The 24,161-nt window shown below is 43.8% G+C and overlaps 1 protein-coding gene across 12 annotated transcripts in view; it reads right to left on the reverse strand.

The window, feature by feature from the left end:
• The window catches only part of ENPP2 (ectonucleotide pyrophosphatase/phosphodiesterase 2), a 636,665-nt gene that overhangs the window by 25,818 nt on the left and 586,686 nt on the right, over window positions 1–24,161 (reverse strand). For all 12 annotated transcript variants that reach the window (XM_069220669.1, XM_069220667.1, XM_069220665.1 and 9 more), the window contains 2 exons: window positions 23,594–23,729; window positions 3,941–4,018 (listed from right to left, as the gene is read on the reverse strand). In XM_069220669.1, the coding sequence (XP_069076770.1) occupies window positions 3,941–4,018; window positions 23,594–23,729 (214 nt within the window). The remainder of the gene's footprint in view (window positions 1–3,940; window positions 4,019–23,593; window positions 23,730–24,161) is intronic.

Here is a 24,161-nt window from a genome sequence, read left to right on the forward strand (position 1 = left end):
GCAAGGGCAGGGTCTATATGCAGTCATAAAATCCACCGTGTCACTGGATTTCTTCCTCTGCTGCCAAGCCCAACAACTGCTGGGCCTTCACCGAGTCGGAGAAGTTGTTTGATAACACAGGGAAGACTCATACCCCCAGATACACGGCAGAAAGTGTGGTAGAAGACATAAGTTACATGGCAGATCTGCCAACTCTTGCTCCTGCATACAACACTAAGTATTTATATACAAGCTGATATAAATGGTAGATGACTACTGGCGCTCCACACCATTTCACCTGACAGCGGTAATGCTCGACGGGGTGGTGGTTCTGATGCGCGCGGACATAGGCTTCATGTGAAAAATCTGCCTCTTGTGGAAGGAAATTCAATCCTTAATCCAGGAACTGACACGACTGTAGCTGCTTAGACAGCTTCCGTTGATCTTCATAGGCTGAACGGATGGTACTAATTCGTAAGCCGTTCATTCAACCCTTGACCGATCGTCCACTACCCCCTGAACGCAAGTTTCACTCGCTCACAAATTCTCCAGATATATTTGATCTGACCCTATCGTGTACTAAATGTGGGAAATTCTAATATATTCAAAGGATAACTTACTGCTTTTGGAGCTCATACTTTAAAAACCCACAGAAGTAGCCTTTCAAACCTGTCTCAGGGCTGCTACCGCAGGGCCTGCGTGCTCAGTTTACTGCCATAGGTACCTGGCATCTAAATTTACTCACCAAGGCCTGGAACTCCCCTTTTACTACACATAAGACACCCTTAAGGTAGGCCCTACCTAGAACTATGGGCAGGGTGCAGTGTATGTAAAAGGTAGGACATATGTGTTTATGTACTACATGTTCTACTAATGACAAACAGCCTATCTGGTTCCTCACTACTGTGAGTACTGCATCTTTCATAGGATTGCATTGGAAATGCCCTAACCTATGTCTAAATGATATTGCCTGATCTATCAGGGGTGGCATAGGCATGTTTGCTATGGTTGGAATGGTAGTGAGAAATGCTTCTTACTGGTGCGGGCGGATTTTTTATTACCATTCTAAAAATGCCTCTTTTATAAAGTGGGCATTTCTCTGTGATTAGGACTCTGGTGTTTTGCAGCTTGCCTCCAATCCACGTCTGGGACAGAGTGACAGCTGGTCTTTGTGCATACTTTCTAGACGGCCTGTACATAGGGAGGGTGGAGGTGTCACAATCGTGCATCTGCATACTGAACGGCCTTCTTGGGCTGGGAGAAGCAGAGGTGAGGCACACCTGCATCTGTAAAGGCTGTGCCCTGGCCTCACACAAAGGGCTTGTTTACCCCAATCCCACCCCCTTCTGATGTCTGGAGCCAGTGCTGGAGGAGACCTCTTGGGAACCGGTTAGTGTTGGTTGGAGCCCCCTTCTCCCCCTTTTGTGGTCAGAATTGGGCCTCACAACGTGGCGTATCGCCTCTGTGCCCTTCCCCCACTGCAGCTTTTGTACCAGTCCACGTCTGGCAGGGCCATCACTTATCCGCAAGGGAGCGCCTGCCTACTGACGTGAGTCAGAGCAGCCCTGCCGCCTCACACTGGGACGAAGCAGCCCCAGAGGAAATGTCGCAGGCTGACCCGAACAAACTCCTGCTGTGCTCAGTGAGCGCAGAGGAGGAGGACCTGGTGAGGCTTTCCAGCGCACTACATAGTATAGACCGTGCTTTGGGACCGGCCGCGGATGAGCCACTGGGCCGGGAGGCATGGCCTTACTGAATTCCTTCAAAGGGAGGGTGCCCTCAGTGATTCTGCAGCTCTTGGGGGGAAGGAATCCGACGAGGTCTCCCCATTGGGGCAGGTAGCAGCCCGTTGGGAATCCTGCATGGGAGAGCCCAGGGATGGCTCCCCCTTCATTCTTTACAGTGTGGGCCCCCTCCTGTTGGTGGCATACTCTCAGGGGACTGCGTGACTTGGCCAGCAGGGCAGGAAGTGAACCCTCAACCGAGGTTCGCCCCTGCTGAGCCATGACCGTACCACAATTATTAACATATGAGCAAGGGGGCTCCTGTGGGGCTGTGGTGTGCTTCAGTCACCATATTTTCTGTAATTGGAGCGCAAGAGCTCCTGGATTAGGATGACCGTGCCCCCGGTTACCGCATAAACCCAGAAGAGAGTGCAAGTACACCGCACCCCTCAGGAAGGAGGTGCTTGCGGTGACCCTTACAAGCGCTGCTTTCTCCCCACAGGATTCTTTTTGTCCTTATTGTTACTGCTTGGTTGGACTCCAAACGGAAAGTATGTTGTGCTTCTTCTGATAAGAGCATAGGGACTGTACCTCTTGCCCAGTAATACTTTGTTTGTGACAGGGGCCCTGTGAGCATGTTTTACTCTACGTGCATTTATGCCATTTGGGGAATGTCTCACTCTATGTACAATTATGATGATGTCTTGGCATTCATAAAAATAGGCTTATTCTAATGTGTGTTCTTGGTGAAAATGACAATAAACAATACATTTGTTGTAGGGTAGTTCTCGAACCACTTTTAATGTTTCTAGCTCTCTGTTCTTTATAGTAGGTCTGATTTTTTTCCTACCTATCTTTGTGGCACGCACTTCAAAAAGATCTCCGGCATAGAGTGCCCTTGAGGGGCCCATCGGGCACTGCAGCGCCAGCCCGACGAGGAGCAGACCCGAGGATGAAGCATGACATCCAGTGGATGTGTGAGGGTTCTAGCTTCTAAATTTAGAAGTGCCCCTATGCTCTTTGCCTTCATCTTAGGAACAGTGTACCTGCTTTGATTTGTATTAATTGTCTAGGGAAATTGTACACTGGACCTGTCCTAATACTCCCTGTCCCTCGTATTTTTACATAGCTCTTGAGAATTCTCCTCATCACTGAAGGCACCATCACAATATGCAAGTGCATCATAGAAGTCACTACCAATTCTGTTTGTGGAGCAATAGAGAGACCAGTTTTCATGGAGCTAAAAGTGCTGACACACATCAGGGACAGGACACAGCTACCCCTGTGTGCTTTTAGACCATTACATGCAGAAACAAGCATTTGCAGTGCAATGGGTCTCGTGTTTACTTGAGTTAGCGCTATTAGCATTTTAAACTCCTAACTAGACTTTTCTTGCCACATAAACTAAAAAGTAAAACAGTTTCACATAAGCGAGCCAATGGCTGCCATGAGTGCAAAGCAGACACACAAAAGGAAACAGAAGTTCGCTTGCAGTGAAACATATCAGCAAAAGTGCAATTATCCATGTAACAGGGTCGATGTCATGCAAAGCTCTCAATTATTGCCCAGCGAGACTGCGCTGCCTACAAAATAAAAATAAAAAGAAGTCCAGAAACCATATGGAAAACATCAAGCCTCCTATGTTTTCAATAGGTGACCGGTGCGCTCGAGGAGGGCTAAACACCGGAAAAGGCATGACATGTGCATGTCTTTCACTAATGAAATAAAGGGAATTTTAAAAGGCAAGCCCACGAACTAACCAAACTGATGAGCCTGACATGGGTGTGGTTAAAAGCCCATAGAGAGATTACACCAGGGACAGAGCGCTTTGCACACTCAACCCTAAAAAGAATCAATGAAGCTTTCTCAATCAACCACTTTTCCTGCAGCAAGTTACTTGTGCTTTTTATTCTACTTACTGTGTTAAGCTTTCAATGTGCTGTGAACAGCTTCAACAAAGGGCAGTGTGCAACACTGCTTGTGCACAAGCTGGCTTTTATGCCTGATGCAAACTCTGAATCTCCTGCTCAGTTATCTTCATAAGATAACTTTTTTTTAAAGACAATATGATCATCCTGTAATTATCATGAAGCAAACTGCTTAGTGCTCATCTAATGTGGGTAGTACTAAAATTGTCCTAGGTTCACAATATCAGAATTACATGCGTAAGATCCGTAAAGGAGAGCTGATAATTAAGAACATTCGGTAACGAAGGAAACACAACACACAACACTTACTTTTGAATGCTGGGTATACAGGAATCAGATTTGTGATGAGAAGGGCGTCATATTTAGCTTCTGCAGAAGAGCTTAACTCTAAAAAGAATTAAAAGCTAAAATCATTTTTTCGCAAAGCATACCATGCATAAATCAAACATGAGGAACAAAGAATACCATGCATTTAGCCTGTTGGGTAATTTACTTTCTAGGGTTGGATAATTCTGGACTGAAACTGGCATTTAAGGAAGACCAATGCTTCAAGGAAGACCCATTATCAGCAAATTCCACCCTATAATACAGTTTTCCTATTATATTAGCATCTATACACATTTCCCAGTGAATCACCTTTATTTATTACACAACCTACTGGTGGAGCAGATGTCCTCATATTTGCCCCAGCGCATCACCTGTTGGGTCTCACAATAGCCCTAATGACCAGTCCAATTGCACAGTGATTATAAGGAACTGTAAAGCTAACTTAAATAAAGTAAGTTATATAACAATGAGGCTCACCTTAGTGGAACAGATGCCGGCGAACCGCCTGCCACACAAGTGAATCGCTGCGCTGTGTCGATTCCAAGCAGTAATTCTGCATGAAAGAATAAGTAGTGTTCCACGTTGCAGCTTTGCAGACCTTGTCCAAGGTGATAGAGCAGCTGAGGTTGGGATTGCTCTTGTAGAGTGTGCCTTAGGTCGATTGGTTAGCAGTTTCCCCGCCCCCGTATGACAAAATTCAATGGTGGATGAAATCCATCGGGTATTGTTGCTTTAGTTACTCATGTGCCCTGCCGACCCTCTCCGTAAGCAATTAATAGTTGGTCTGTTTTACGGAACTGTTTAGTATGCTGGAGATAGAATTTCAAACATCGCTTAACATCCAGCGAGTGGAGTGTTTTTTCGGCTACAGTCGATGGGTTTGGAAAAAAAAAATCTCAATCTAATCGGTTGGTTTAAATGAAAAGATGAAGGCACCTTGGGAATATATCTTGAGTTAGTTCTTAGAAGAACAAAATAATTCAAGAAAGTTAGAAATGGTTCTTTGGTGGTAAATGCTTGTATGTCACTAACTGTTCTAGTGGAAGTGAGTGCAAGGAGAGAGTTCCATGTGAGAAACTTTAGATCTGCTCTGTGTATGGGTTTGAATGGTGCTTTCATTAGTGAGAAAGGACAATATTGAGGTGCCACTGAAGAGGAGATGGTCGCACTGGGGGAAAAGTGCAAGACAAACCTTTCATAAATTGTTTTATGAGTCTGAATGAACCTAGCAGAGGTGTATTTGAAGAACGTCTATAAGGGGAAACAGCTGCCAGATGAACTTTAATTGCAGCATGCCTGAGCCCTGACTTTGATAGAGCAAGGGCGTACAATATAATTTGCTCTGGTAGAGCCTCCAATGGGTGGTCGCTGTGTTGTTGGCACCAATTACAAAATCTTCGCCACTTGAGCTTGTAAGTTTTATTTGTACTGTCAGCTTGTGCTCTAGATAGAACGACTCTGCGTTCCTTGACAATTAACATGCCCTGGAATTCACGGAATTCAGGAGCCATGCATGGTATTGTAGAGAAGCCGGATCCGGATGAAGTATCTGGCCTTGGTTCTTCGATAACAGGTTCTGTTTGCTGAGAAGCCATATGGGATTGTCTACTGACAGGAGAATGAGCTCTGTGTTCTAATACTGTCTGGGCCATCTGGGAGCTATGAGAATGAGCTAGCACCCATCTGTTTTCATTTTCTTGAAAAGTTTGGGAATCAATGGGAAGGGGGGGGAAAGCGTATGCAAAGATCCTGGATCATCGCATCCACAGAGCATTCCCCCATGATCCTGGGAGAGGGAACAAATTGGCGTAAAAGTGGCATTTGGAGTTCTCGTTGGTGGCAAAAAGATCCAAGGTCCGTTGTTTTTAACAGCGGAAGACCCTCTCTACCTCTTTCTGATTGAGTTCCCATTCGTGACAACTGCCATTTGTCCTGCTGAGTGAGTTGTTTAGGCCCTGTACATGATCCGCTCTCAAAGATATCTTGTGTAGATTGAGCCACTCCCAGAGTGTTTGGGCTTCCTTTGAGAGGGAGAGAGAGCGTGTTCCTACCTGTTTGTTGATGTAATACATACTTGTTGCATTGTCTGTACGAATCAACACCGAGGCGCCTGCAATGTGAGGAAGGAAAGCCTTAAGAGTAAGTGTGATTGCTTTCAACTCCAAAAGATTTATGTGCAGCTTTCGCTGAGAAACTGACCATTTCCCTTGAATGCACATGTCCTGCAGATTGCCTCCCCAGCCTTCTAGAGAGGCATCTGGTATGATTAAATCTGGCATTGGAGTCAGGAAAGTTAAGCCTTGAGATATAGGACTGGCTTGAGACCACCACTTCAGTGTCTCCACTATTCTTGGTGTGACTTTGATCATATCTTCGAAAGACCCCTAAGACTGGTTCCATTGAAGTTGTAGCTCCTCCTGCAATGGTCTCATTCTTAATCTTGCTAGATGAACCAAGTTGATTGAGGAGGAAATCATTCCTTAAAGCGACTTGAATTTCCTCACAAAAACAAACTTTCTTTTTGAGATTGCCAGAGCGAGTTTGGAAATCTTTTGTTGTCTTGCTATTGACAGATAAGCCTTGTTTCTGTCTGTGTAGAGTTTTGGAAGACCATTTTGCATGTCGGAATAATGGCTGATTTCTGGTTATTTATAGTCAGACCTAGATTGTAAAATAAAGTTAGACAGGCTTGGTGGCATTGGAAGCCTGCTGCGAAGTTGGTGCCTTTATCAGCCAGTCATCTAGGTTTGGGAAAATTTGAAAACTTCTGTTGCGGAGAGGGGCCTCCACTGGTGCAAGAAAACTTTGTGAAAATTCTTGGTGCTGACTTCAACCCGAAAAGGAGAACCTCGAATTGGCAATGGGCCACAGCTGCATTGAAGCAAAGGTATCTTTGATGAATAGGAATGTGGAAATGGGCATCTTGGAGATCTAATTATGTCATGTAATCTCCACTGTTGAGGAGGTGGAGGGTATCGGACAAAGTAATCATACAGAAGGATTGTTTGCGGAGGTATTTGTTTAACTGTCTGAAATCCTGGATCGATCTCAATTCTCCCGAGACCTTTTTTATTAGGAAGAACCAAGAGGTAGGTAGGTACCTCTGAAAAACAAGAAAACTCTACCTCTGTCCCCACGAAAGGGTTTCCTCTTATATTGTAGAGTACCAAATGAGCGCGCAGTGTCTGTGTCTGCCTTGATGGCTAATAAAGAGTCATCAATGTGCTTCCCAAAAGGGGTTTCACCGTCATATGCCATATCGAGTATCCATGACTGAACCAGTTTCAACCAGGCCTGGTGGCACAAGACTGCTGCTCCTTCCAATTGTGGAAAGCCTCTGGAGGCTATATTCAGCACACAATCAATCATCTCTGCCGATGTGAGCTCGCCCTCTTGCAATATTTCACACTTCAGGTTGCTTCTCTTCTGGGATGATGTCTATATAGGCGCTAATGTCTGACCACATCTGACAGTTGTAGCGGCCTAAGATAGCCAGGGTGTTGGCAGCACGCACCATAATAGCTGACATAGAACCTTTTTCCCCACATTATCCAAACGTCTGCCCTCTCTGTCTGGTGGTGCTGAAATGGGAGCAGATGGACTTTTAGAGCACCTTTGGGCAGCTTGATATACAATAGAGTCTGGTTTAGGGTGCCTGGTTAAGCAAGCTGAGAGTCATCCATAACTTTATATTTCTTGTCTAACTTAGGTGGTACCGGAGGGACTGTGGCTGGGTTTTTCATAATTTTCTCACCCTCACTCCATGATGGGAATTGATCTCACTGATTTTCTTGCTTGTTCCTTAAAATCATGTAGAAAACACTCAGATTGAGAAACAGATGTTGGCAAATCGAAGTGTGCCACAGCTCTGTCCATCAGATTAAGAAATCCTCCAATATCCTCCAGAGGGGAATCTGACAGATAAGGTGGTGGTGATGGCATAGGGGCCAAGGAATCATCCCACGCATCACTAGGGAGTTGAGGAGTGATGATTTCTCCTTCCTCCCTTTCGTCCTCTGACGAGAAGATGTCTCTTAAAGTTAGTGCTGTTGACGGTGGATCATCATCATCAATGGCTCCAAACGACAGTGGTCTTGTCAGCGGTTGTGTCGTCAATGGTGTCAACTGGATCGTTTCTGTCGCCAAAGTCCTTGTCGACGATTCCTTTGCCAATGAGGGTTTCTCCAATACTGTTCACGTCGACAATGGGACTGTCGACGCCGCGGAAGATCTCGCAGACGATTCAGTTGATGGAAGCCTTTAGGTGCCACTCAACTGCACCGACTAGATTGGCGTTTTTAACACCGACTTCGACAATGTCATTGTCGATGACCAAGACTGTTGTCATTGTAGTCAATACTAGTGTCGGCGGTAATGCCGTTGTCGACTTTAATTTAAGTGCCTTTTTTGATGTTGAAGGTTCTGAAGAAGGAGAATTATGGTGAGATTCCTTTTTTCCCCCAACGTGGAGAGAATGGCTGGGAGGAGGCTGACCCTGTGAATGTTTCTGAAGGGTCTTTATGGTGAGTTTATGATGTTTTCTGCTCTCCTCAGACCAACCCGGGTCAGAAGTTCTAGACCTTTTCTGAGACTTCGGGGTCCATGTCACTCTCCTCACCTGAAGTAGCAGATTTTGACTGCAACCAGATTGAAAGTCTTCCTTTCTCGGTCTCAGTGTTTGAACAGAGAAGGTATGGCATATTTTGCAGTCTTTTACTTGATGCTTGGGATACAGGCAGTATAAACAATCCTTATGTGGATCATCCACATGGCGCCTTTTTTGCCTCAGGTCTTACAAGGGTGAAAAAGGCCTTTCTTGGAAGTATCAGACATTCTCTGAGAGAAAAAGTAGTTCTGACATGAAAAAACTGAGCAGAGCTCAGGGAGATTCCCTTCACATGACAGGCAGTAGAACATCTGAGGAAAGGAGCCTCTCTTAGGAGTATTCTAGAGGGTGCTGGCACATGATTGGTTATAGGTCACATTTGGTTCTTATTTCAAGAGAACATAGATAGGCTATATGCTTTACGTTTGCTAGCATTATAGCCTATGGTTATTCTTACTTACTTCTTTTTAAGGTACCGTGGGACTTCCACTTCGACGACCAGGATGATTCAAGCATATGAATGTATGAAAGATCCAATACTGGATAAACTATAAAGACTCATTCATCATACTATACCCAGTATTCTCTGCATATTTACTGGTACAGACTCTATGCAATAACTCGTGTGTATACTACTTTGGCATCTTTAATGTTTGTAGCAGACTACAATACCTACTTTAGTGACTCAGCACAGTATTAGTTTTGTAACTGATTTTCTACCTGCAGCCCCCTAAGAGCCCTCTTCTGTGACCTTCCACTGCTGAACCAACACTGCTGAGACTGCCTAGATCTTAACATGTACCTGTATTGTATTTATTTATATATTCTTCATCCTTCTAAGGACCACAGCATAATACTTGTATGGCGGAACTAAATATTCTATGCTTCCTACTGAACTTGACTTATGACACACATGGCCCTTATTTATTCATACTTACTCCCACTCTATGCAGCACTTTTATTTCCAGTGTGTCTGCCCCATAACTACACTCCTCACAAACATTCTATTCTTTACTTTTTTGTCACTGGAAATAGCACACACCACCCTCCCCTAACCTTGTATACTCTCCTCAGAACACTGTCTGTCAATGAACTGTCTTCACCGCCTCCCTGGATGTCATTATGCTATGGAATGGTCTCTGCATCTGCAACAAAACCCCCTTCATACTGACCATTTCGATAGCCACACAGCACACACAATATCTTTTATATCAAGCTTTAAACTTTCTCATTCAGTGACCTCAAATTTAATGGAGATGGCCTCCTCTCCTCGGCAAGTGTGTCACTACCACACCTTACTGCTATTTCAGGTCCCGCAGAATCCACTTTGGAATTCCATTCTATTATGATCATTGCCCCCTTTGATGTCCACACTGTACTGTTCTATAACTGTACTGCCTACACACAAACTGAGATCTTTGAAACTCTTAATACCAATTTAGTTACCATCGCCCAAATGCCCCAGTTATCTTTCGAGGTGACCTTATTCTCAGTCTCAATCCTGCATGATTAACCTTCTTTAGTCAGTTTCCTTCAGATCATTCACTTATAAACAATCACTTCATTCACTTCCTACCAACTCATACTCATGGAAAAACATTGCATCTCATCCCAAACCTGATAGATATTAACTCATCTATGTCTGGCTATTCTGCATATGCCCATCACCTCTCCTGTCCTTCCCTGTCCAAAATCATGACTCAACAAACCATCAACAAATAAAAGCACTCTACTATTCGTACTGGCACTCTTAGACCAATATCTCTATAATCTCCAGCCATTGCTAAACTCAACTTCTCCTAGTGCATTCAATGACACTCTTAGAACTGCATTTAAACCCTACAAATCTCTACGTAGTTTCATACCAACTACTCCATCTTCTCAACCCTGGATTTCTCCAACTTCTCCAACTATGAAAAGCCAAAAATGTGAGGCCACAATGTCTTGCTCATATCCGAGCAGTTTCCCTCCCCTCCTCACCAACACTCACTCTGCCCTCTCTTTCTCCCTGAGATTTTGCTTCTAAGACCAGAATAAAAAAAAAAAAAAAACAACATGGACCCTTCTTGAGCATACCAGCACCGTCGCCATAAACACCACATTTTCTCTACAATACTGACAAAACTATCCATTCTGTTTTGTACTGCCCTACATATCACTACACTGAAAAATGCTAACCCATCATTTGCACATTCCGACGCTTTTGACATTAACAAATTTTTGTCCTCTTATCTTATGTTCCATCTTTCTTTACATCACTTTTCAACCACTCTAAGTACAGGCACAAATTCTGAATGCTTCAAATCTGCAGTCATCTTACCTCTGCTCAAGATCCAACAGCTAAGCCATCATCCCATTAACTACTGTCCAGTCTCCCAAGTCCCCTCTTATAAAAACATTTTTTGTAATGTTTTGAATTTAATTGCCATATTTCATTTCTTAGTACACATAATGTAATAAATGCTTTCCATTCTGTTTTGTGTACTATCTGGTTTCCCCTAGACAATACCTTATCCCATTTGCACCTTCTTTACCTCTGCTTACCTTAATAAACTATTGTCTATGCCAATACTTCTTGATCTCTGTTCTATTTGATAGCATCAATTATGTTGCTAGCATTTCTAAACTCACTACTCTAAGAATCATAAACTAAGCACCGAGTGTGTTTTTTGCTATCTTTCCAAATACTCTTCCACTCTCTCTCCAATCAGTCCCACCCCTTCAACATTTGGCATTCCCCAGGGTTCAATTCTGAAACTTCTGTTTTAATCTCAAAACTACATACCTGGGAGACATCATCTTGTCTCTTTCCCAACTTTGATTTCTGATTTCGAATCTAAAATCATCATCTGTTACACAACAATTTGACACTGGGTGACTATGTGCTCTTATACGCTTAACACCACTACATCTACCTCCCTGCTAAATTGAATATATTTATCTTCGAATTCCTATTCTATTCCCACTGACACACTCTGCTCTACACCTTCAACCATTAACCTCAGTGCACTATTCAATCCCACTACAAGCAGGAGTCCTTAAATACATCAACACCTAGCAGATACCAGGTGCTCAATATTCTCCAAATGGACCCTAGGAGCTCCTTCCACAGGGAAGGGTTACAACATTGATTAGGTTATGTGTACGTGTAAAGCGTACTTTCACCTGCAACGTATCTTGATCCGATGTGTGCTGATAACTTTGGATACGGTAGGTTGGTTAATTAAAAAGCCAGTTCTTCAGCTTCTTGCAGAATTCAAAAAAGAGGAGGATGCTTAGATGCAGAGTGAGATGCTGTTCAATGCTTAGGAGCGATGTAAGAAAACGCCTGTCACCCTGATCAGGTTCTGCATATGCGTGCAAGTAGGAGTCCTCTGGAGCAGAGTTGTCTGAATGGCTGGTGGAAGGAGACACGTGTGCAGGTATGTGGGTTATAAGCGGGGGGAGGGTGTAGTTAAAAATGAGCTCATTTTTGCAATTGGAGACAGTTGAAGATGAGTCTGGTTGTAGAGTTCTGGATGGTTTGTACTTTTCTAGTGATTTGCTTGTTGATCCCGGCACAGAGGGTGTTTCCGTAGTACAACATGCTGGTAACTAGGGTGTAAGTGATGGTTTTTCTAGTGTTGCTCAGGAGCAATTTGACGATCTTCTTCAGCATCTACAGGGTGTTGAATCAGGATTCAGTGACTGTATTGATATGCACGGTCATGTCCAGTTTGCTGTTGTTGATTATTCCAGGGTTCCTCAAGTGGGTACTGGGTGTGGTCCAAGTTCAGCCAACCACCACTTGGAGTCCCAAGGTGAGGTGTTCTTGCTGAAGACCACTAATTTTGTCTTGTCAGAGTTGAGCTTGGGACAGCTGGCTTTCATCCAGCTAGTGATCAAAGGCATGCAGGCATTGAACTTACTTCTTGTGTTGGGGATCTTGTCCATGAGGGAGAGCATAAGTTGTTTGTCTTGCATAGGATAGCAATGTAATGTGCATAGATGTCGTTGGCCAGAGGGATCATGTATGCATTGATGCGGGTGGGGCTGAGCAATGAACATTAAGGCACTCCGCAGATGAGTTTGCAGGCTTCTGAGGACTAAGGCGCCAGGTTGACTGCTTGTGTTCTATCCATTAAGGGACAGATTCAGAGGACAGCAGGTCCTTGGATGACAACCTCATGTAGGGACCTAACGAGGACTGGGTGTCAGACCTGTCAAATGCTGTTTTTCAGCCGTGATAGGAAGTTGAGTTACAACATTGATAGGGTTCGGTTGAGGGGCAAAGATACTGTATATGGAGGTGATTATGTTACAGGAGAATTCTGGGAGCTTGTTGCAAAGGTCTTGTGAGGGGGTGATGTTGCTGGAGGTGGCAGGAAGTGAAGTGATATCTTTCACGATGACGAAGATTTTCTTGCTGTGAAAGTGGCGCTGGGTGCTGTTGGTGCAGGAGTGGTGGATAGCTGTTGGTGTAGGAGTAGTGGGTATGGGGTTTGAGAGTGCATGTGATCTTGCAGGATGTGCATATGAATGATCTTTCTGTGTGGTGTGGTGTGGTGTGACAGCAGTGTGCAAGCAACGGCCAGGGTTGAGAGCATGGAGAAGTCCTGCAGGCTAGTGGTGCATAGGGAGGAGAACCATGGTTCCTGGTGCTGAGCGCGGTAAGGTGTGTGCAGACAGGCATGCCTTTGGAGCACCAGCAGTCTGTCTGCAATGAAGCAGTCATTAAGTAGGCCCAGGGAAGTGTGTAAAGTGCCATGGGCAGGAAACCAGTGATGTCACTTCCTGTGCAAATGGAGATTGGAAAAATCCAGTGATGTCACTTCCTGTGCAGATGGATGACGGGAAATCCAATGATGTTACCTCCTGTGCAAATGGATGAAGGTAAAACCAATGAGGTCACTTCCTATGCAGGTGGGTGATGGATATGAAATTGTCTTACGTGGCTTCTTCTGTTAGAGGTTTTTGGCTCGAAACCAGATATGTCACTTCCTGTGCAGATGGATGTTGGGAAATTCATTAATGTCACTTCCTGTGCAGATGGATGATGGGAAATCCAGTGACGTCACTTACCATGCAGACGCAAGAGCCTTCTAGTTGGCATTTCTCAATATCCCCATAACACTGCATAATAAAGCTCTAAACCTTGACACAAGATCTGTATTATCTTCTCTGGGCAAAACATATATCCACTATAGGCAATGAAATGACCTATGAATAAAATACATGACTACTTACAATTTAATAATTTTGATGTTTAAAACCACACACATTCTATCCCCTGGCAACCAATTACATATGCTGAATAGATATATCTCCCCGTGCAACGTTGGCTAATCGAACCAAATAATTCTTAAGCATTTAAAATTAATGCACAGCATTATCTCTAATGCTGCTGGAGCTTTGGGTTTGAACTACAGACAAGAGCCCCACAATGCCAAATAAACACTAGTCAAGCCTGCACCAAGAGAATAATAGAAGCTGGCCTTGATTGCTGCATGGCTGTGTCCCTCTTTTGATGTATTCTCAGTGTCACAGTGCCTGGTGAGAATTGTCTCTTGACCATCTAGTGCATGCTTCGTCTGGCTTTTATTTTTTTTTAATGTATTTATTTTTTAATCAGACCCACAATGTTACCTTACCAGATTGTCTTTCCAGCCTGTCATTATTTTGACACACAATGGTGTCTGTCACTACCACAGCACGTCTCTTCCACCCATCCAACATTCTTTGTTTCATCATCCCTTTGCCAAAATGCTTTCTATATACATTCTGATCTTTCTTTCTTCTCACTGGTGTGCTAAGTCTGCTTTTCTTCTCAGCACTAGTCTCTATATGTTCCACACCCTCTTCTCCTTTCCTAGGTGCATCTCTTCTTTCCCTTCCCTAATTTTCCATGAAACTCTACTCAGGCTTTATTCCACCCTTGTAGTATATCACTCTATTCACTATGGTGGTTTGCACATCATCATTCTGCTCTTACCCAACTATTCAGCTTGTTCGCTGGATTTTTCCCCTTGTTATGCTTGTCTTTCCCCAATTCCAAACTCTTCTAATTTTTTTGATACATTTTTATTGAATTTTGCATTTGTGAGACACAGAAAGCAAAATACCATTCCAAAGAAAGAACACAAATATGAAACATTTGCAATAAACTCCAGTCTCTGTTCCCACACCGCATCCCCCAACGCCCAACCCCATTAAATCAATTGTCATTGATAGGTACCTCATCCGGTTTTGTAAATAGACTAATATTCCCATCATTTACCCCTAATTTTAAAATAATTTTTTAGGGCAACCACAGGCCCTATAAATCGGTTTCTCTTGACCAATCCACACCAGAGCGCCATTGTGCCAGCTACAGGGGGTCGGCGTTTTCAGGATTGTGCAATGTCTCTGTTCACCACAATGGTTGCTAGGCCCACCAGAGCTCTGACCCCTTGGGAGCGCCCAAAATCCTCCATCACGCCCAGCAACGCTAGTTTGGGAGTCCGGTGGATTGGACATTTAGGACTGCAGATAGAGTGCCACTAATTCTAGTCCAGTATTGAGCAATGATTGCGCACTGCCACACCATATGGAAGAAATCCAGTGTGAAGAGGTGACAGCGTGCAGAGCTTCGATCTGGGAGCAGTGTTGCAGCATATAGGCTTTTGGGTGTTATTTAAGTTTGATGTAAACAGTATAGTTAAATCTGGTGTAATTGGGCTGAGATTGCTAACTCCCAGGCGGCCAAGCATGCCTCTCTCCATTCCGTCTCCTCCATCTCCCCAACCCACTCCTCCCATCTCTGAAGAAGCCATTACAGAACATAGTAACATTGGAAGATACTACACCCCATCCTCCTCATCAACAGTTTTGCTTCAGGAGGATTCAACGCTGGGAGATTCTGAAGGTGCTTATGGTAACTACCAAGGGCGTGATGTATTTGGAGATACTTATGAATTTGGGTGTGAGAAAGTGAGAATTGACTCTAGAGGTCAGCAAATGAAAATATGGTGGACCTCTGCCATATATCAGCTAGCGTAGTGATCCTCAGCAAGTCACACTTACTGAAACACTCCAAGCACATCAACTGCTCCAGCCATCGTCCCCTCCAAAAGGGTGTTTGGGCAGTCAGGCATCTATCCCAGCCCATGACGCGGAGGGCCCTCTTCTGCACCAGGATTGGCATTCTAGTGACTTCCAGGATGGCAAGGGGGATTGGCCTACCGTAAAGGAAGTGCATCATCCCATCTAGACGCTGTCTAAGCTCCAGGCAATATGTCATTGTCCCAGCCACCCGTCAGCCACTCATTTATGACTAGGGGATGTGATGTTGAGTGGTAAAGGTGCATATCCACAGCCCTGATATCGCTGTTGTAAACCGGGCATTGGCATTTGGCATGCGCAATCCAAGGAGGTCAACCATGCCAAAAGAAAGAATGCAGCATCACCAGCATATCACGGAACCAGGCGTCAGAAATATGAAGCAGGAAATTCTGCAGAGTAAACATATACCAGGGAAGAATCATCCTTTTGGTTAAGGCTACCGTGCCTAAAAGATTAAGAGGAACATTTTACCATGCTGTGAGGCTGTTTCTAGTGGTCTTTATAAGAGATGGCATAATGACTATGTGAGAGACTTCAGGTAGTATTGCAATGTGGATCCTAAAGTATTTGAAAGATGAGTTGGGATGCCATCTTGCAAAGCACTCGAGGCACTGTCTTCCCGCAGTGGGACAAGTAAGGATTTCTATTTGCTAACGCGATGGATTCATCAAAATTAAGAGGAGTACAAGGGTACATGGGTCCAGAGGTTCCAGGGTGCGCAAGATAGAGAAGAACTTCATCCATATGTAACGCAATTCTATCCTCAGGGGCCCCATCCACTGCCAGCCCTGCATCAGCACCTCACATCTTATTAGTTGTGCCAAAGGCTCAAAGTCGAAAGAAAATAAAAGCAGGAAGAGGGGGCATCCTTGATGAGTGCCTCGTTCAATCAAAAATGTTTTGGATAGCATCCAGTTGATCATAACCTATGCTGTTGAGTGGCAGTAAAGAAGGGACACCATTGCTCGAAATCGGGCGCCAAATCCCATCCAGGTAAGCACCATCTTTAGGTAGCCACAGTCAACTGTGTCAAAAGCTTTTTCAAAGTTGACCAGCAGGAGGGCCGTTTCTGCAGGAAGGTCATCTATGTGAGCATGGGCAACCTGTATGTGCCAAATGCAGTGTCTCGTACTACGATTTGGCATAAAGCCACATTGGACCGGGTGGAGTAGGGAACCTTCTGGAGTTGGGTAACCAGGATTTTAGCATAGATCTTGACATCAGTATTGATGAGTGATAGGGACGATATGCCCCACAATCAGCTGACAGTTGATCCGTCTTGGGGAGAACAAGCATGGTTTTCCCTAGTCCATTTCCTGTGGGAAAGACCCTATATGTATTGCTTCGTTGTAGAGCTGGAGCAGGTGTGAGGACAAGATGTCACAAAAGTTAGAGTAGGATTCAAGAGGAAACCTGTCTGGGCCTGGGGTCTTCCTGGGTGTTAAGTCCCAGATAGCCACTTGAATTTCCCCAGTCGTAAGGGGTGCATCCAGATACACGTGCTGGACTCTGGTCAGAGTCAGGAGGGGTATGTCTGCCAGTAGTGGCTGAGCATGCTCCATCAGAGGGTGTGGTTGGCGGGTATATAGGTTCCTATAACAGGCAGCAAAGACAATCGTTGTCGGCAACCGATGTAGCTAGGGCACCTGATTGGGTCTGCATTGGGGAACAAAGAATGACTACGTTTTTAGTACCTAGTCGATAGAGGAGGACACTGCTTTTGCCACCGTGTTCATACACATGTTGCATCGTTGCTCACCAACATCTCTGGACCTCGCAGGAGACCAAGTTGCGAAGAGCTGTCTAATTCGAGTTGCTGAGTCAATACCTTGGTTGCATTAAGTGTAAGTGATGTTTTAGTCGTTAGTAAGGGGGCTTCAAGACTGGCTAGATTGCGTTGTGTTTCCTTCTCCCTATGCCCCAAGTAGTCTCTTCCCTACCCCGCGTCAGAATACCCACAGGACACCCGTGCTATCAACTGTGCCTTTGTCGGGACCAAAATATGGTTGAATCTTCTCGGCCAGTTGTGCAACTAAGTGGCCATCCGTGAGGAATCATGCTTTAAGGCATCACTTTGGACATACGTGGAGAGCTGGCGAGCTGAGTCAGGGAATATTGGGGGTGATCAGAAATACCGCAAGAAAGTCTGGAAACCCCAGATGTAGCAGGAAGGTCAATGGCTGTAATAAGTATATTATCAATATGGAACAGAGTAAAAGTAGATGCTAAAGAATGCGTTTAAGTAGTGGTTTGGGGATTCCAGACTCTCCAGGCATACAAGTGCCCAAGTGAAAACAGGGACTCAGAGAAGGAACTGGAGTGGGTGCAGCAATCACAAGTGATCAGGCCAAAAACATCAGCGGCCGGATCAGCCACTGCACTGAAATCACCCCTAAGGGTTAATGTACAGTGTGGCAATCTTGCAATTCGTTGTGTCAGGTCTTGAAATTTAGGGCTTGTACAGCTGCAGGAGCTGTAGACGCTGAAGGGGGCATAGGGTTTTCCTGCCAGTGTAACCATAGCCCCAGTATATACCTGCATTGAGTTTTATGAAATATTTGGGTGACCACCAGAGGAAAGGATTTATGGAGGAGAACAAACTATTCTAATTACTCAAAATTCCTCAATCAGTGTTATCTTTCTCCATGCTTCAGAAGGCTTATAATGTCATCAAATGATAAGAGTTGTTGCCCGTATTTTAAGAAAATGTCAGTCGTTTAAGAAATCTGAACTTCTGGTTACATCTGGAAAGTAAGCAATACTGTCTGGCATTAGAGGACACTTCTAAGTACATATTGATTAGGTTGAGAAGACCTCCAGGCAGAATTAAAACCCTTGCCCATTGTTTTGGATATGGACTGCAACTTGAGAATTAAGCTAAGGTACCATGCAACCGAAAGTGCTAATCCTCACCATAACTATTCTGATCCCTTTTAAGGCAAATACATCTCCACTTAAAAATATCAGAGACCTTCAAAAGGGAGGATCAATACAAGAAAAATGGCAGTTATACTCAAATTATTGTGTATCTTTCAAACACTTCTGATCGTAATTCTCCAGGCTTCTTTAGACAATATACGAAAAGTGCTACTGAATTTTGCATGGTAATAGAAACCAGTACAGGTAGCCAAGAAAATCATATGAACACCAAGATACTAGTGAGGTCTGAGATTCCCAGATGTAAAAGCTTATTATAGAGCAACACATATCCAGATAGTTGATGAATGGTCACAAACATACTGCCTGGGTACACAAGGTAACCCAGCTACCAAAGTCATCAACACCACACAGATCGCACTTGAGTCAAGATAAAAGCACAATGTTAGAAATCTTGTATTCCGTTACACGAACATTTGATATAAAAACATTCCCATCCGTCTTCATACTTATACAAAACAAAAATTTCACCCCTTCTTACACAATGAGCAACCTACTTAACTTCGGTAATGCCTTATCAGGTAGAGACATGATCTAGCTGCAGATTCATTACCTTAGAATTCTCCCCCAAGTGCCAGGCTGGATCTGGAGTTTTTTCCCCCCACAAGTACCTCTGCGCGTCGGAAGAGGGTGTCTTGCAACTCCATAGTGACATCATCCACCGGATGTAATGTCAACAGAGTCCATATAATCTCCTCTGACTCCTTGACGTCCATTTCATCTATGACTGTCTTCTGCACCAAAAATGCAAAGCCACTTGTAGAAACTGCCTAGGGTAACGGTGTGCCGAAAAGAGACATCTCTGTGTCAATTAATTACGAACTCCCAGGGAAAGAATCTTAATGCCAAGAAAGGGAGCTATGTGAAGCTGTTGGCATCATCCGAGGCGGATGTAACGTTGCAGTCACCTAATAGGCACACAACTTGGTGTGTGGACTTCAGTTGTTTTTCACAACTTTCTACTCCAGGAGGGCATAGCCATGAAGTGTACAAACTAGGGCCCTGAACCAGGTATCCTCAGCCCTAGAAATCTGTCTGCAGAGCAGGGAGAATGGGAGTGCTGGTAAGGAATCTGTGGCTAAATCATGTCACTACCAGATAAGGCGTTACTAAAGGTTAGTTACTTGCTCATCTAATAGAGACATCTAGCTTCAGATTCCTTACCTTAGAATTAGATACCAAAGCAATACCATTCCCGGAGGTGGGTCTGCGGACCAATTTCAGAAAAGAAAGTCCAGCAGGACCCAATCTGCAAAATGCCCATCACAACTGACTTGACTGTTAAGTAATGTTAGGCAAACTTGTGCAGGAAGCATACTTTGCTGCCCGACAGATATCCAGGACCAGAACTCCGCATTCGAACGCAGTGGTCACAGATCCGTCTCTGGTAGAATGAGTACGTAAGCCCTCATGCGGTTACTTCTTGGACAGTGCATAGCATATTTCAATACAGACCACGACTGACCTTACTAAAAGTCACTTACTTAAACAAGCCAGTCTAGCGCAAGAGATTGGATACCCTTAGGAATTTAGATGAGTAAGGACACAACCACACCATGAGAACTGTGGAAAGTACCACAGGCAATGGAGTTATAAAGGCATTGAAAAAGGCCTGTGAGCATTATGACGGCAATTGGACAAAATTGTGTGAAAAGACAACAGAAAAAATGAACAGAAAAACAGCCTGCTCCAAGATGGGACTGAACCCATGTTCAGCCAATACATGGGAGCCCAGGGTCAACAGACAACACCATTGAGCTATAGCTCTTTGATATAGAAAGCCATTAGACTATCCAAACCTGCCCTGTAAAGCGCAGATAAAAGGGTGGAACCTGAGAACCTACAGATGATGGAGAAAGCATTGAAAATGAACAAAACGAAATATGGCAAAGACAACACCTGCCACTATAAGTATCAAAACAACACTTAACTGAAGAAAAAACACCAGAGAATGGTAACACCTCTGGGACTATCTATAACGTACAATGCCCATAAGAGGGAAGAAAATTGCCTATGTAATGACAGAAGGGAATATATACATATATACTGGCCATAGACAAAAGCTCTCACTACGATAACCAAATAAATAAATATGAGGACCGAGCCGAGTGAGCAGTCAGACAGTACCAATATAAGAGGATGCAAAGTGCGAAGGACATCACTCACATTAATAAGGTAAAGGCTGCTAAAATATTTACACCAATGTTAACAGACTAAGTATCCCACAATCAGGACTCTGATATCAAGGGCTTAAAAGAAGACAGCGTATGTTAAGAACCTGTCTGAAGTACAGAACCAAAGGTTAAACACACAGTTCCCCAGGGGACAAAACCCCCACAATGTGGACCAATATAAGAGCAACAAAGGGCGATAGAGAAAATAACGTTCTCACAGGAAACATTGAAAATCACCTAAAGACAGAAGACAAAGCATTCCCACTGTCTTCATATTCTAATGTATAGGGGCATCTTCCGAAGACAGTCAAGTACACAGTAAGAGGGGACTATTCACTTATGAAGTAAGGAACTCAAACAAAAATGCAGAAGTGTTACAACTACCCCCGGAGGGCTAGAAATAATATGACACCATGCAGAGCAGAGTGAAATGAACAAGCTAGGGAAACTGTGTCCGAAAGGAGTAACCAATCCTTACTACTAACTAATCCCAAGAAATACAGTTATATGTTCAAGGAACATGTGTAAACTACCAGATATCAACCTTAAGATGGAAAATAACCATCAACACAGAAAATGGCTACATGGCAACATCAAAAGAATAAATATGTAGAAAGCATGAGATCGCGGGTGGTGTTTGGCCTCATACATAAAGGGTACCTATATCAGCAAAGGTGCAGGGCCTTGCCTCTAAGCAATAAGCATCACACATCTTGCATTGAGGAGCCAGTGGAACGACAACAAGTCCGGCAACACAAGAGAAGAGTGCTGTAAGCATGACCCAAACAGACTAAGAATGTAGGCATGATGTCACAAACAAAGTAGAGCAGCAGAATACAAGGATACAAATGTTTAACCCGTGTACCACCGGTGACGGATATATCAGAGGCAAGATTTCATGCTGTGAGATATAGCAAGAGCATCTCTCAAAAAAAGTGCAAAAACGCACAGATGTGTAATGACATTACCACTTGCTTCAATGTTCTGCAAGGGTGAAGTAACAGTTCCTCAGAAGAGATAGAACAACACTAGAAATGGAAGAATAAGTAATGCTTCAGATTAAAGGGAAAACGAGAGATAGATATAATGTAAAGACGTTCTTGCTTTGCAAAGCGTTGAGCCATGTACAAATGTTCCCAGTGATCTAGAAGTATAAGCTCTTTACAAGGGATATGAAAAGTACCACAAATGTGCCTAATAATGTCTCTAAGGCAGTGGTTTTCAAACTGTGGGGCGGGCCCCCCTAGGGGGGGCCTCAAGTGATCCTAGGGGGGGCTCCAGACTCTGGCCAAAAAGAAGCATTACACAGATGACAGTGTTTTGCTTTAAGCAGATACAGTACATGCTATTGCATTTACAAAAAGGAAACAGTACTGAACTGCAATGTTTAAATACGTCTAGACTTATTTAAACATTGCCATCTTTATAAAATATTTCTGAAAAATTCTGAGGGGGGCCCCAATGATTTGTATTTTGCAACTGGGGGGGCGCGGCATTAAAAAGTTTGGAGACCCCTGCTCTAAGGCATACAGAAGATGCTTTACACAGAGCAGACACGGCGAGAGAAAAGTTAATATTTGTAATGAACAATATTTATAAACCACTGAACTGTTATATTCGCCCTGGGTGGCTGTATTGTCTTTTTGAACATGAAACTCCAATAAAAACATTTTTAAAAGGTTTTCACTGCAATTCACTTATGAAAAATTGCGTATTTCTACTCCTGATTTAGAAAAAAACTGTCTAACCATCATGCACAAGATCCTTCTCCATTCAAACACTAACTAGGAGTATCCACAATTACAACACAAAAATAGGTTTTAATCGGTATCCTTCTATGTGAATCCTGCTACATAATGTGTTTTCAGTGACAGACCGCCATTTGCCTAATATAGTTGATTAAAACAATAAGGATATGTTTTGCGCTCTTTGTTGCACTTTAAACTATCAACTAAGAAAAAAAAACAAATAAAATGAATGTCTGTTTCTTTTCTTTACCAGGTATCATTCGTAACAATATCTTAATGGTACTAAAAATGAAGAAATAAAATAGGATCAAATATTATCCAATTTTTTGATTAAAGAAATTAGAAATAAAGAGTAGAGGGCAGAAAAGGGGAGGCATCAATATTAGTTGATCAGTATGAACTTGCAACATTACAGCTGTGTGTGAAGTGTGCCGGTGAATGCTTGCCAGGTTGATTACAATGCTACTTCAGGGATTCACACAACCTTTGCAATTACTGCTAATAAACAAACCGTTCAAGTGTTTTCTCCCCGGATCCCTCCTTGTTTCACATTCACTGAGTACAAAAGGCACCAAGCCCAATCCATAGACATCTTCCTGCGTGTCCTTGATACTTGATCCTATGGTTATTCATAATTCTGTCAAACGTATGGATACCATTCTTTCTCTTATGTTGGATTCCACATCCCTATAGTGTAGGTGTGAGGGTAACCGGAAAAAAATCCTACCACGCCCTCATTGTAGCACAAACAATCTGAACAACCATTCATACTGTAACAAACTCCTCTGTTCATAGCGCAATTCTTACGCAATATTACTCGGTCCTGCTCAGTGCATTATACCGTTTTAGCACATCCACAGCAGCTCTGTCAGCCTTCAAAGAAGTAAAGTCCACGCCAGCTCTTCTGGGACAAGGCCCAGCAAGGCTGTGACCCCTGATGTAGAGGCTGCAGGAATGCCATGGCTGGTTTTGGTGCTTGAACCAACCCTTTCTGCCAAGTTAATGTTCAGAACCGCATGACGCCTAAAATCATCTAAAAATACTACGCATTCTAGTTAAAAAACAGCAATTAAACAGCAGGCCTACTTACGAGGAGGGAAGAGGAAGCCGTAGGACATTTGTTTGTCTGCCTTGTAAGCAGAGCAGCTCTGACTGTTGCCAGCTGAAATGCGTGGGTCAAGTCTCACACAGTTCGATAAGTGCTCTGGGATTGAGCTCACCTCTGCCTGCATGGGAACAAAAATGGGAAAAAAGGAAAATTAAGCAAGGCCCTAAACAACATAGGTAAGATTTAGGGGTTATGTTGCAGGTTCCAGGACTGTGGAGACAGGCATTAAAAAATTACAGATGCGGAGGTGTGAGTAGGAGAAGAGCGCCTTGTAACGGCCTCAAGTCACTAAAATGAAGAGGAAATGACATCGATCGCCCTAGGGCCTATGTACGTCGAAAAAAGTGTTACGTGGAATTATGAACCCCCCCTCCTCTCTCCACCCCGTTGGCCTGACCTGGACCTCCAAACATATTTCTGTCTGTGCTAGGGGCTGGGGGGTACGGGCCATCGGTGGAAACTAAAAGTCAACACTGCTCTGACAGGTAGAGAGGGAAAAAGCGAACAAGAAGAGAGAGAAAGTCAGTGCGTGTGTTTTGTTTAAAGCGCA

Source organism: Pleurodeles waltl, chromosome 2_2 (genome assembly GCF_031143425.1).
Source record: "Pleurodeles waltl isolate 20211129_DDA chromosome 2_2, aPleWal1.hap1.20221129, whole genome shotgun sequence".
NCBI classification, from domain to species: domain Eukaryota; kingdom Metazoa; phylum Chordata; class Amphibia; order Caudata; family Salamandridae; genus Pleurodeles; species Pleurodeles waltl.